Genomic DNA, 12,500 nt, shown 5'->3' with positions numbered 1-12,500 from the left:
AAAGAAAAGGAGAACACAGGGGCGGAAGAAAACCTCTCAAACAATGTCTGAACAATTCTACATAAAAAAAAAAAAAAAAGAAAAAAAAAAAAAAAAAAAAAAAAAAAAAAAAAACATAAAAGACATCTACAAAAAAAACAACAACAACAAAACAAAAAAACCAAAAAAAAATTCTAAAAACTTAGCAGCGCTAGTCCTTCACGGCTCCTGGGAGAGAGGAGACAGCTGCTGCCGCCCACGACGCGAAATAAAAACGCAAGACAAAGAAAGAGAACAATGAATAAATAGAAAAAAAAAAAAATTGAAGAGATCCAAAGAATAAAACGCTGTCAAGAAGAGACAACCAATATAATAAAAGGGTGAGGCCCTGGAGAAAAATACGGCGGCTCTGCAGGTGAATAACGCAATATGATCCGTCTTGTCGGAACATCCTTACCCGCGAATGGAAGCCAAGGGCATGGCGCTGGCGGGGGACGAGGGGATGCATGACACAGTCAGGGCATTCACTTACCGTCCGTCTTTCTGTCTGTCTGTCTCCATTTTCCTCTCTTCCTTCCCCCTTTCCTGTTTCTCCTTACGTAACTCCTTACGTCTACCTCCTATCTCCCTCTCTCTCTCTCTCTCTCTCTCTCTCTCTCTCTCTCTCTCTCTCTCTCTCTCTTCCCATTTTCCTATCTTTCTTTGTTTTTTTTATCTTCCTTCCTCCCTCCCTCCTATCCCCCCTCCCTCCCTTCTATCCCACCTTCCTCCCTCCTATCCTCCCTCCCTCCCGCCTCTCTCCCTGTCTCCCTCCCCCCCCGCAAGCGACCGCCAGCACTCGACCGGTTGAGGCCATTCCTCGAGCGCCTCTCGCTGAGTCTCGGGAAATCACGGCCGACAGGAGACCAACCATGCTCGATAAAAGATAATTTACCACCTGTTAATCCCCCTCCCTCCCCTCCCCCCTCCTCTCCCCTCCCCTCTCCCGCCCACCCCGGCGCCCCAACACACCGATCAATGACGACCTTCCCTACCTCGACACCCTCCCTTCTCCCTTCTCCTCCCTCCTTCTCCTTCTCCTCCCCCTCCTCCTCCTTCCTTCTCCTCCGTTTCTTCCCCCTCCCTTCTCCTCCTTTTCCTCCCCCTCCCTTCTCTTCCCCCCTCCTTTTCCTCCTTCCTTATTCTCTCTTCTCCTCCTCCCTGTTTCTTCTCTTCTTCACATCCTCCCTCCTTCTCCTCCCACCTTCTCCTTCCTCCTTCTCCCTTTTCCCCTTCTCTCTCTCTCTCTCTCTCTCTCTCTCTCTCTCTCTCTCTCTCTCTCTCTCTCTATATATATATATATATATATATATATATATATATGTATATATTTCTGCTCTCTCTCTCTCTCTCTCTCTCTCTCTCTCTCTCTCTCTCTCTCCTCTCTTATCCATATATATGTTATATATTATATATATATTATATTTATATAAATATATATATTAATATTATATATATATGTATGTAACATATATTATTTGCATATATTCTATAATATATATATATATTATATATATATATATATATATATATATATATATATACTATATATATAGATAATATACATCTTACATATATATATATATATATATATATATATATATATATATATATATCTATATATATATCTATACAAAATATACATATATATATTTCTATATATACAGTATATACGTATTCTATATATATATATATTATATATATATATATATATATTATATAATATTATATACATATATATATATATATATATATATATATATATAATATATTATGACATTCTCTTCTCTACTCTTTCTTTCTCTCTCTCTCTCTCTCTTCTCCCTCTCTCCCATCTCCTCTCTCCCTCCCTCTCCCCTCTCCTTCCTCCCTTTCTCCCCTCTCCTACCTCTCCCTCTCCCTCTCCCCTCTCCTCACCTCCCCCTCCCCCTCCCTTCTCCCTCTCCTCTCCCTCTCCTCTCCCTTCTCCCTTTCCCCCTCCCTTCATCCTCTCCCTTTCTCCCCATCTCCCTCTCCCTCCTCCCCCTCCCCCTCCCCTCCCTTCTCCTTCCTCTCCCTCCCCCCTCCCCCTCCCCCTCTCTTCTCATCCTCTACTCACTCACTCCTCCCTCACTCCTCACTCGCTCCTCCCTCCCTCTCTCTCTTCTCCCAACATCGGGTTCGCCCCTCATTTCCGGACAGGGAGGAGGGAGAAGTAAAGAGAACCACATCCGACGAACCACATCCCGCCCCCTCACAAAGACGGCACAAAGAAGGATTCCCGAGAGCTATTCTGGGCCTTGGCAATTATGATTCCATGGCATGTGAAAAACGACACTTCTACACGCCAGATTTGCCAAGTATAAAAAAAAAAAAAAAAATGGCGGATGGCTTCTCCTGTTCTCTCGTTCTATCTGATGCGCATAATCTGATTCTCTGATTGATATCAATGCGGTAAAATATTCATGCACATTCATTATATGAATTCACACGCGTACATACATAAAAACACGCACACGGACACACATACATACACACATATACACAAACACACATACGCACACACACACACACACACACACACACACACACACACACACACACACACACACACACACACACACACACACACACACACACATACATACACACACACACACACACACCGGGAAGTACAACGCACAGGAAATGGCTCAGCTCGGTGCCGACACATCGAATTTCGATATCTACGGTGTAGCGTGAAGCTGGCATTTGCTGAATGCACGGAATGTGTAATCCTTGAAAGAAGTTCGGTGACGGTAGATTAAAAAAAAAAAAAAAAAAAAAAAAAAAAAATCAGTTTTAATCAGTTAAGGACGGGGCTCTATGGGTTGATGCTAGCTTTGTTTGGCTCTCTTTCACTTGATTAGTTTTTGTTTTGTTTTCTTTCCCTCTCTCTCTCTCCTTCTCTGGCTCCCCCTTCTCTCTTTTTTTTTCTCTCTCCATCTCTCTCTCTCTCTCTCTCTCTCTCTCTCTCTCTCTCTCTCTCTCTCTCTCTCTCTCTCTCTCTATCTATCTATCTCTCTCTCTCTCTCGGTTACCTCGCTTTCTGTGTTTGTCTGCCTGTTCATCTGTCTGTCTGTCTGTCTCTCTCTCTCCCACTCTCTCTCCCTCTCTATCCCATTCTTTCCCTCTCTCTTCCTCCCTCTATTTCTCTCCCTCTCCCTTCATCTGCTTCCTACTCCCTCCTTCCACCTCTCCCTTTCCCTCCTTCCCTCTCACCTTCCCTACCCGCTCGTCTCATCCTCTCTCTCTCTCTCTCTCTCTCTCTCTCTCTCTCTCTCTCTCTCTCTCTCTCTCTCTCTCTCTCCCCCCCCCTCTCTCTCTCTCTCTCCCTCCCTCTCTGTCTCTCGGTTACCGCGCTCTCTGTGTTTGTCTGCCTGTTTATCTGTCTGTCTGTCTCTGTCTCTCCCACTCTATCTCCCTCTCCATCCCATTCTTTCCCTCCCTCTTCCTCCATCTTCCCTTCATCTCTCTCTCTCTCTCTCTCTCTCTCTCTCTCTCCCTCTCTCTCTCTCCCTCCCTCTCTCTCTCCCTACTTCTCTCGCCCCGGGCACCGAGCAGGACTTTGAAAGGTCAAGTGAACGCGAGGCGCAAGAGTGGAAGGTCAAACAAAGTGACACCGTTGGAAAATCCGAGGAGAGCTTTCATCCTCATCATTTTTCTTTTTCTTTTTTCTATCTTAAAAAAAATAGATGTGCGTATGAAACAGAAGATAATAATATCTAAAAGAGAAAAGAAAAGAAAGATGGGAATAATTTCTCTTCTCTGGCCTTGCAAGATGATTCCGCGGTTCTCGTAATACAGAAATATTACCCCTGAGGTTTCAGCATATTATCTGTTATTATTTTTGCCTCATATCACTGACTCATTTCATCATCCTATCCTTACATTAAATTCTAATATTTTTCTCTGTTATCATCCCTTCATCATGTTATCTCGCTATTTTCCTTTGCCATGTATCGCAACGGTTTCAGCTTCAATATTGCGTGCGTTTCGAATCGCCAATGAATCTTGGAAAAAACGAACAAGAATCACACGAATAAAGAAGAGATACAAATGAAGATACAAATTGAAAAATAGATGTGTGTGTAAACAGATGAATAAGTATGTGAACTGATAAATAGGTATGTGAATAGGTAACTAATTATGTGCAGAGACAAATAAGTTATAAATCTTGAATGCGTTACGTCAAGGGATGTTGAATGTATTAATGTTTGTATACCTCTGCAACGATGCTAGTGCAACAAACACTGCCCTCTCGTATCATTTCCGCTCTAACTTTAATTATGCCTGTCTCACCAATGAGTGGTTATAGAAATTTTGGAGGAACACAAAAATAGTTTTTCTTTAATGGCAACAAGAAAGTGAGTAAACCAATATTCTTATCATGTTTGTCATGTTGATCTTATCTTCAAAGAATAAACTATAGCGAGTCTGGCAGAAAGGAGAGTAAATAGGCGAGTGGGAGAGGGAGTGGGTGAGGGGGGAGGTTGATGGAGAGGGAGAGAGAAGGAGAGAGAAAGGGAGAGCAAGAAGGAGAGCGAGAGGAAGAGGGAGAGGGGATTGAGAGGAGGAGGCGAGAGAGAGAGAGAGGGGAGGGGTGGAGGGGGAAAGAGAGAGAGAGAGAGGAGAGAGAGAATGAGTGGGAGAGAGAGAGAGAGAGAGAGAGCGAATGAAGAGAAGTAGAGAGAGAGAGAGAGAGAGAGAGAGAGAGAGAGAGAGAGAGTAAATAGAGAGAAGAGATGAAGTAAAAGAGAGAGAGAGAGAGAGTGAGAGAGATGAGAGACCATAGAGAGAGAGAGAGAGAGAGAGAGTACGAGGGAAAAGAGAGAGAGAGAGAGAGAGAGAGAGAGAGAGAGAGAGAGAGAGAGAGAGAGAGAGAGAGAGAGAGAGCAAAAGAGAGAGAGAGGAAAGAAGGGAAGAAAGAGAGAGAGGAAAGAAAGAAAGAAAGAGAGAGAGAGAGAGAGAAAAGGGAAAGAGAGGGAAAGAGAGAGAGAGAGAGAGAGAGAGAGAGAGAGAGAGAGAGAGAGAGAGAGAGAGAGAGAGAGAGAGAGAGAGAGAGAGAGAGAGAGAGAGAGAGCAAAAGAGAGAGAGAGGAAAGAAAGGAAGAAAGAGAGAGAGGAAAGAAAGAAAGAAAGAAAGAAAGAGAGAGAGAGAGAAAGAAATATATATAGAGAGAGAGAGCAAGAGAGAGAGAGAAAGGGAAAGAGAGGGAAAGAGAGAGAGAGAGAGAGAGAGAGAGAGAGAGAGAGAGAGAGAGAGAGAGAGAGAGAGAGAGAGAGAGAGAGAGAGAGAGAGAGAGAGAGAGAGAGGGAGAGAGAGAGAGAGGAAAGGGAAGGGAAGAAAGAAAGAGAGAGAGGGAAAGAAAGAAAGAGAGAGAGAGAGAGAGAGAGAGAGAGAGAGATAGAAGAGAGACGAGAGAAAGAGAGGAGGAAAGAAATATATATATATAGAGAGAGAGCAGAACAGATGAGAGAGGGAGAAAGGGAAAAGAGGAGAAGAAAGAAAAGGAGGGAGATGGAAAAAAGTGAGGGAGAAGTGAGAGAGGAGAGAGCAGGAGAGAGAGAGGAGAGAGAGAGGATGAGAGAGAAGGATGGAGAGAGAGAGAGAGAGGCGGAGAGAGAGTGAGAAGGAGAGACGAGGAGAGGACGAAGTGGAGAAGAAGGAGAGGACGTGAGAGGAGAGAGAGAGAGAGAGAGGAGAGAGAAGAGCAAAGAGAGGAGAGAGGGACAAAAAGAAAGGAAGAAATGAGGAAGAGAGGGAAAGAAATAAAGAAATGAAAGAGCAAGAGAAGAGAGGAGAAGAGATGAGAGAGAGAGAGAGAGAGAGAGAGAGAGAGAGAGTAGAGAGAAAGAGTGAGAGAGAGAGAGAGAGAGAGAGCGAGAGAAAGAGAGAGAGAGACGAAATATATGAAGATGAGAGGCGAGCAAGAGAGAGAGAGAGGAAAAGGGAATGAGAGATGCGGGAGACGAGAGAGAAGAGAGAGAGAGAGTGAGAGGAGAGAGAGAGAGAGAGAGGAGAGGAGAGATGCGGGAAGAGAGAGAGATTGAGGCAAGAGAGGCGAGAGAGAGAGAGAGAGGGAAGAGAGATAGAGAGAGAGGAGTAGAGTGAGATGGCGGGGGGGTGTTTGTGTATGTTTGTTGGTAGAGAGAAGAAGGGAGGGAGGGAGGAGAGAGAGGAGAGAGCGGGAGAGATGAGGAGAGGGGAGAAGAGGGGAGAGAGAGAGAGGCGGCGCGGGGCGGGTGTTTAATGGTTTAAGGGAGGGAGGGTTGTTTTTGTTATGTTATCCTTCCAGCCTACGTCGATATCTATACCACCCCGAGCTCACATCCTCACCAGCCTCTTTTTCCGCCTAATTGACGATGAGCGAGAAAAGAACCGAGCTTTACGTATGGCCAAGGGTTCAATCACAGAGACTGGGGCCGGATACTCAAAGCTCTCGCAGTTTAAGACGTCGCAGCCGATTACGCTCTCGTAAGGCGCGATGTCCCTACGAGGTCGCAAATCTCCCATACTCAGAGAAAAAAATAAAATATTGTAACCGAAAGAAAATATCATAACCATAGTTCGATGGGATGCCCTCAGATGGCAGGACCATTTCGAATTGACCAATCAACAGTCAGCCCTTAAGATGTAACTGCCAATTATAAGCCATGGTCATTAGGGGGGGAGTGAGCGAGAGAGAGAGAGGGGGGGGGGAGCGAGAGTGAGATATAGATGATTCTAAATACATAGATATAGAGATAGTTGGATGGATAGATGGATAGATAAATAAACAGATAGAGAGATACAGATATATATGTATATATAAATGTATATGTATGTTTGTATATCTAATATATATATACATACACACACACACACACACACACACACACACACACACACACACATATATATATAAATCTATATATTATATATATTCTATATAATATATATATATATATAATATTTATATATATATGTATGTATATATATATATTAAATATAGATATATAATATATATATATATATATATAATACCACTATATCGGATCATATATATATATATAATTATAAATTTTCACACACGATCTTCATCTATGACAAGACACCTTCATTTCCCAAGGCTCTATCATGTATTCAATATGTATTGTCGTCAACTCCATTGGGTAAACGAAGAGCGCATTCTCTGTCCTATAATTGCTTGTTACCTTCTTTTTATCAAGTGGCTTGGGAGAATGGGGGTGTTTGTGATATACAGAGGCAATATATATTGATATGACGCTTAATACTGTGTATAGGACGGTCAATAAAACATAATCTATACATATCTCGCTTGCACAAGTCGGAACTAGCACGACTTATTTCCGGGTTCACACCGGTACGAGTGCTCGGGACCACCCTTAAGTTACGAGGGAGCTCTTCTCCCTCACATTCCTCACGCTCACCTTGCTCATATATTCCAAGTTCTCTTTAATGTTCTCCCTCCTCATATCCTTCATGTTCTCCCTCATATCCTCCATGTTCTCCCTCCTCATATCCTTCATGTTCTCCCTCCTCATATCCTTCATGTTCTCCCTCATATCCTCCATGTTCTCCCTCTTCATATCCTTCATGTTCTCCCTCATATCCTTCATTTTCTCCCTCATATCCTTCATGTTCTCCCTCCTCATATCCTTCATGTTCTCCCTCCTCATATCCTTCATGTTCTCCCTCATATCCTCCATGTTCTCCCTCCTCATATCCTTCATGTTCTCCCTCATATCCTTCATGTTCTCCCTCATATCCTTCATGTTCTCCCTCATATCCTCCATGTTCTCCCTCCTCATATCCTTCATGTTCTCCCTCATATCCTTCATGTTCTCCCTCATATCCTCCATGTTCCCCCTCATATCCTCCATGTTCTCTCTCCTCATATCCTTCATGTTCTCTCTCCTCATATCCTTCATGTTCTCCCTCCTCATATCTTTCATGTTCTCCCTCCTCATATCCTTCATGTTCTCCCTCATATCCTCCATGTTCCCCCTCATATCCTCCATGTTCTCTCTCCTCATATCCTTCATGTTCTCTCTCCTCATATCCTTCATGTTCTCTCTCCTCATATCCTTCATGTTCTCCCTCATATCCTTCATGTTCTCCCTCATATCCTCCATGTTCCCCCTCATATCCTCCATGTTCTCTCTCCTCATATCCTTCATGTTCTCTCTCCTCATATCCTTCATGTTCTCTCTCCTCATATCCTTCATGTTCTCTCTCCTCATATCCTTCATGTTCTCCCTCCTCATATCCTTCATGTTCTCCCTCATATCCTTCATGTTCTCCCTCATATCCTTCATGTTCTCCCTCATATCCTTCATGTTCTCCCTCATATCCTCCATGTTCCCCCTCATATCCTCCATGTTCTCTCTCCTCATATCCTTCATGTTCTCCCTCCTCATATCCTTCATGTTCTCCCTCATATCCTTCATGTTCTCCCTCATATCCTTCATGTTCTCCCTCCTCATATCCTTTATGTTCTCTCTCATATCCTCCACGTTCTCCCTCATATCCTCCATGTTCTCCCTCATATCCTCCATGTTCCCCCTCATATCCTCCATTTTCTCCCTCCTCATATCCTTCATGTTCTCCCTCATATCCTCCATGTTTTCCCTCATATCCTTCATGTTCTCCCTCCTCATATCCTTCATGTTCTCCCTCATATCCTTCATGTTCTCCCTCATATCCTCCATGTTCTCCCTCCTCATATCCTTCATGTTCTCTCTCCTCATATCCTTCATGTTCTCTCTCCTCATATCCTCCATGTTCCCCCTCATATCCTCCATGTTCTCTCTCCTCATATCCTTCATGTTCTCCCTCCTCATATCCTTCATGTTCTCCCTCATATCCTTCATGTTCTCCCTCATATCCTTCATGTTCTCCCTCATATCCTTCATGTTCTCCCTCATATCCTCCATGTTCCCCCTCATATCCTCCATGTTCTCTCTCCTCATATCCTTCATGTTCTCCCTCCTCATATCCTTCATGTTCTCCCTCATATCCTTCATGTTCTCCCTCATATCCTTCATGTTCTCCCTCCTCATATCCTTTATGTTCTCTCTCATATCCTCCACGTTCTCCCTCATATCCTCCATGTTCTCCCTCATATCCTCCATGTTCCCCCTCATATCCTTCATGTTCTCCCTCATATCCTTCATGTTCTCCCTCCCTATATCCTTCATGTTCTCCCTCATATCCTTCATGTTCTCCCTCATATCCTTCATGTTCTCCCTCATATCCTCCATGTTCCCCCTCATATCCTCCATGTTCTCTCTCCTCATATCCTTCATGTTCTCCCTCCTCATATCCTTCATGTTCTCCCTCATATCCTTCATGTTCTCCCTCATATCCTTCATGTTCTCCCTCCTCATATCCTTTATGTTCTCTCTCATATCCTCCACGTTCTCCCTCATATCCTCCATGTTCTCCCTCATATCCTCCATGTTCTCCCTCATATCCTTCATGTTCTCCCTCATATCCTTCATGTTCTCCCTCCCTATATCCTTCATGTTCTCCCTCATATCCTCCATGTTCTCCCACTCTATATCTTTCATGTTCTCCCTCCTGATATCCCCCATATTCTCCTCCCTCTTAATCTTCATGCTCTCCTCGCTATCACCATCACCCCCCACCCCCCACCCCTCATCACATATTCTTACTCAAACGCCTCCTCCTCCTCTTCTTCCTTCCTTCCCTCCGACAAAACTTCCCCTCCTGAACTTCAGCAATGCCACACGAACGCAGAAGTTCAGATAATAGACTAGAGCTTTTTACCTCTCATCTGTACCAATAATTGCTGGGGGGAAATATAATGGGAAGAGGTAGAAGAAGATGGTGGTGATGATGGTGATGATAATGATGGTGGTGATGGTGGTATTGGTGGTGATGGTGGTATTGGTGGTGATGGTGGTGGTGGTGGTGGCGATGGTATTGGTGGTGATGGTGATAGTGATGAAGGTGAAGGTGGTGATAATGAAGATGATGATGAAAAAGAAAAAGAAGAAGAAAAAAGGAAAAGCAAAATAAAAGTAGACGAAGAAGACAAAGCCGATGACGGCGACGATGATGATCATCACAAAAAAGATGAAGATGAAGATAAAGCAAAGGAGAGAAAGCAAAAGAAGAGGAGTAGGAGATAATGGCAATAACGATGATGACAATCTTATTAGTAATGGATAATGGTCTGACACTAATGGCGACACAGCTGATAATAACACTAATAATACTAATGGTAAAGAAATGACATTAGCAGTAAGTGATACGAATGCAAATGAATAATCAAATACATTCCAGTATTGTATTTCTATTTCGCTTATTATTGCGGTTTCGGAAAGAGAGAAAAAGATGAAGCGAATGCAATCTGATAAGGGGAAGAAGCGGAAGATGAAGAAGAAGAGGAGAGGGGATGATGCAGATAAATATGAAGAAGAAGAAAGAAAGAAGGAAAAGCAAGACAGACAGACAGAAAGAGAAATAAATGCTTGTAAATGTACATGATATTGATGATGTAAACGAAGGAGAGGAGGGTGATGGGAAGAAGAAAAAGAGAGTCGATGTTGCGAAGGTGGAGGCACTATTAGAGAGGAGAAGGGAGATAAAGAGGAAGCAGGTGAAGAAAAGTAGGAAGAGGAGGAAGAGGAGGAAGAAGTGAAGGAGGATGAGAAAGATGAAGAGGAGGTGTAGGAGTATGAGTAGGAGTAGAAGGGGAAGGAGAAGTAGAAGGAAAAGAAGAAGGAGGGGAAGATACAGGAAGAAGAGGAGAAGGAGACGGATACAGAGAGAGGAGAGATAGAGAGGCAAAAAGAATGAGATAAAGAGTTTGGTTGTTTGTGTTTCCGTTGCGTTAAGTGTATGGATGGGCATAAGACAATGGGTGAGAGAAAGGGCGTGAGTGTGCATCCAAGCGCTATTCGTGAGGGTGTACGAGGGCCACGTACCTGAGTGGTGTACAGGTGCGGCGTGGGCGTGAGGAGGACCGACGTGGTGAGGTGAGCGGCGGCGGTGGCGGCGGTGAGTGCTAGGCAGGCGGGCAGGCGCAGCGGCAGTCCCACGAACACCAGGAAGTGCAGGAGGATGAGCCAAAGGAGTGCGTTTCGCGGGACAGGCGTCAGTGGGCCGAGGATGACGAACACGCCCACGCCCGTGAGGAATAGCGCCCACGCGAGGTACGGCAGGAGGATCCAGGATCGCTCCGGGAAGACGTGGAGGCGGCACAGAAGCAGCAGGAGCACGTGGAAGGCGCCGATGCATGCGAGCGCGAGGGGCGCAGGCAGAGCGGGGTCCTGCGAGTCCGCCAGGCACAGCGTCACGCTATAGGCCGTGAAGATGCCGCCCGCCGCCAGCAGGATGTGCAGGTCGGCGCGCCGCTGCCGCTCGTGGTAAGCCTGGAACAGCTGCTCCACGTCGGGGTCCACGAAGGTGCGGTGCAGACACTTGGGCAGGATGCGCGACACGCGGCGCTTCTCCAGCGCGAACTTCTCCATGCGGATCACGCTCATGGACGCGGAGATGTCGTCGTAGCCGTCCCTGGCGCCCTCCTCGCAGCCGCCACTGCTGCTGCTGTTTCGGCTGCTGCCGCTGCCATGCTCGGTGTTCGGCGTCGCCGGCGACGGCAACGCGGGCGCCGCATCCTCGGCCATGGGCGACGCGCTCCCGGCGGGCGACTCCTTGCTGGGATGGACGAGGCGGACCTCGGCCGAGTTCCTGGCGCTAGCGGGGGATTTGGAGCGCGGCGCGGGCTCGAAGCTCTCGTTCTCGTATTCGAGGTTGGCCTCGTTTGTGAGGCAGGGATCGTACTCGCCCTCGAAGGTCTCTTCGACGCCGTGGCATCTGGTCAAGCTCTTCCTGGCTATCTGGAGGCGCGTGCACAGCTCCGCCTCCTCGCCCTTGCCACTCTCCGTGATCTCTACCTTGACGTCCTCCTTCAGAATCAGCTTGCCGTCCGCCTCATCCTCCATCGTGGCGCGTATTATCTTCTAGAATCTTCTCATATCAACTTGGAGACCAGGCGGCACATGTCCAGGCTACTCCTTCTGCGCGCGTGCAAGCCCGCACGGCCTCTACATGCCAAACCCTCTCACAGTGTTTGCGAACACGCCCTCTTGACTCACAGGAAGCCCGGACGACCAGCTCACGTGTCGCGCCGCCCTCGGGAAGCTCTCACCATCGCTGCAACACAAGAGGATTATCGTTAAAACACAAGTAAATGAACAGGGAAAATCTTCTTACGAAAGAGAGAATGCAAATCGTCCCTGCCACGTGAGATGCGGCGCAATCACAGCACTTCCCTCCAGCACTTTACCGCTGTGAAGTGAAGGCGGACGAGTGAGGTCTGCTTTGGAACATCAGACCCCGACCCCGGAAAAGACTAAACCCGGATCGCATTGTGCTCATGGGTCTATGTTCTACGTGACGCCGTGAGTCCGCGCTGGGAACCTGATCGA

The 12,500-nt window shown here is 46.0% G+C and overlaps 1 protein-coding gene across 2 annotated transcripts in view; it reads right to left on the bottom strand.

The window, feature by feature from the left end:
* Positions 1 to 12,500, bottom strand: part of LOC122262922 (Adenylate cyclase 3) — a 278,836-nt gene that overhangs the window by 215,002 nt on the left and 51,334 nt on the right. For both annotated transcript variants that reach the window (XM_086547495.1, XM_086547494.1), the window contains exon 2: positions 10,995 to 12,225. In XM_086547495.1, coding sequence (XP_086403621.1) covers positions 10,995 to 12,014 — 1,020 coding nt within the window. In that variant the 5' untranslated portion in view covers positions 12,015 to 12,225. The remainder of the gene's footprint in view (positions 1 to 10,994; positions 12,226 to 12,500) is intronic.

Source organism: Penaeus japonicus, unplaced genomic scaffold, assembly GCF_977035675.1.
Source record: "Penaeus japonicus unplaced genomic scaffold, GWHDUDI00000001_assembly GWHDUDI00000019, whole genome shotgun sequence".
Taxonomy (NCBI): domain Eukaryota; kingdom Metazoa; phylum Arthropoda; class Malacostraca; order Decapoda; family Penaeidae; genus Penaeus; species Penaeus japonicus.
Note: the sequence above shows the minus strand (reverse complement) of the source record. Positions and strands in the feature narration are given on the sequence as shown.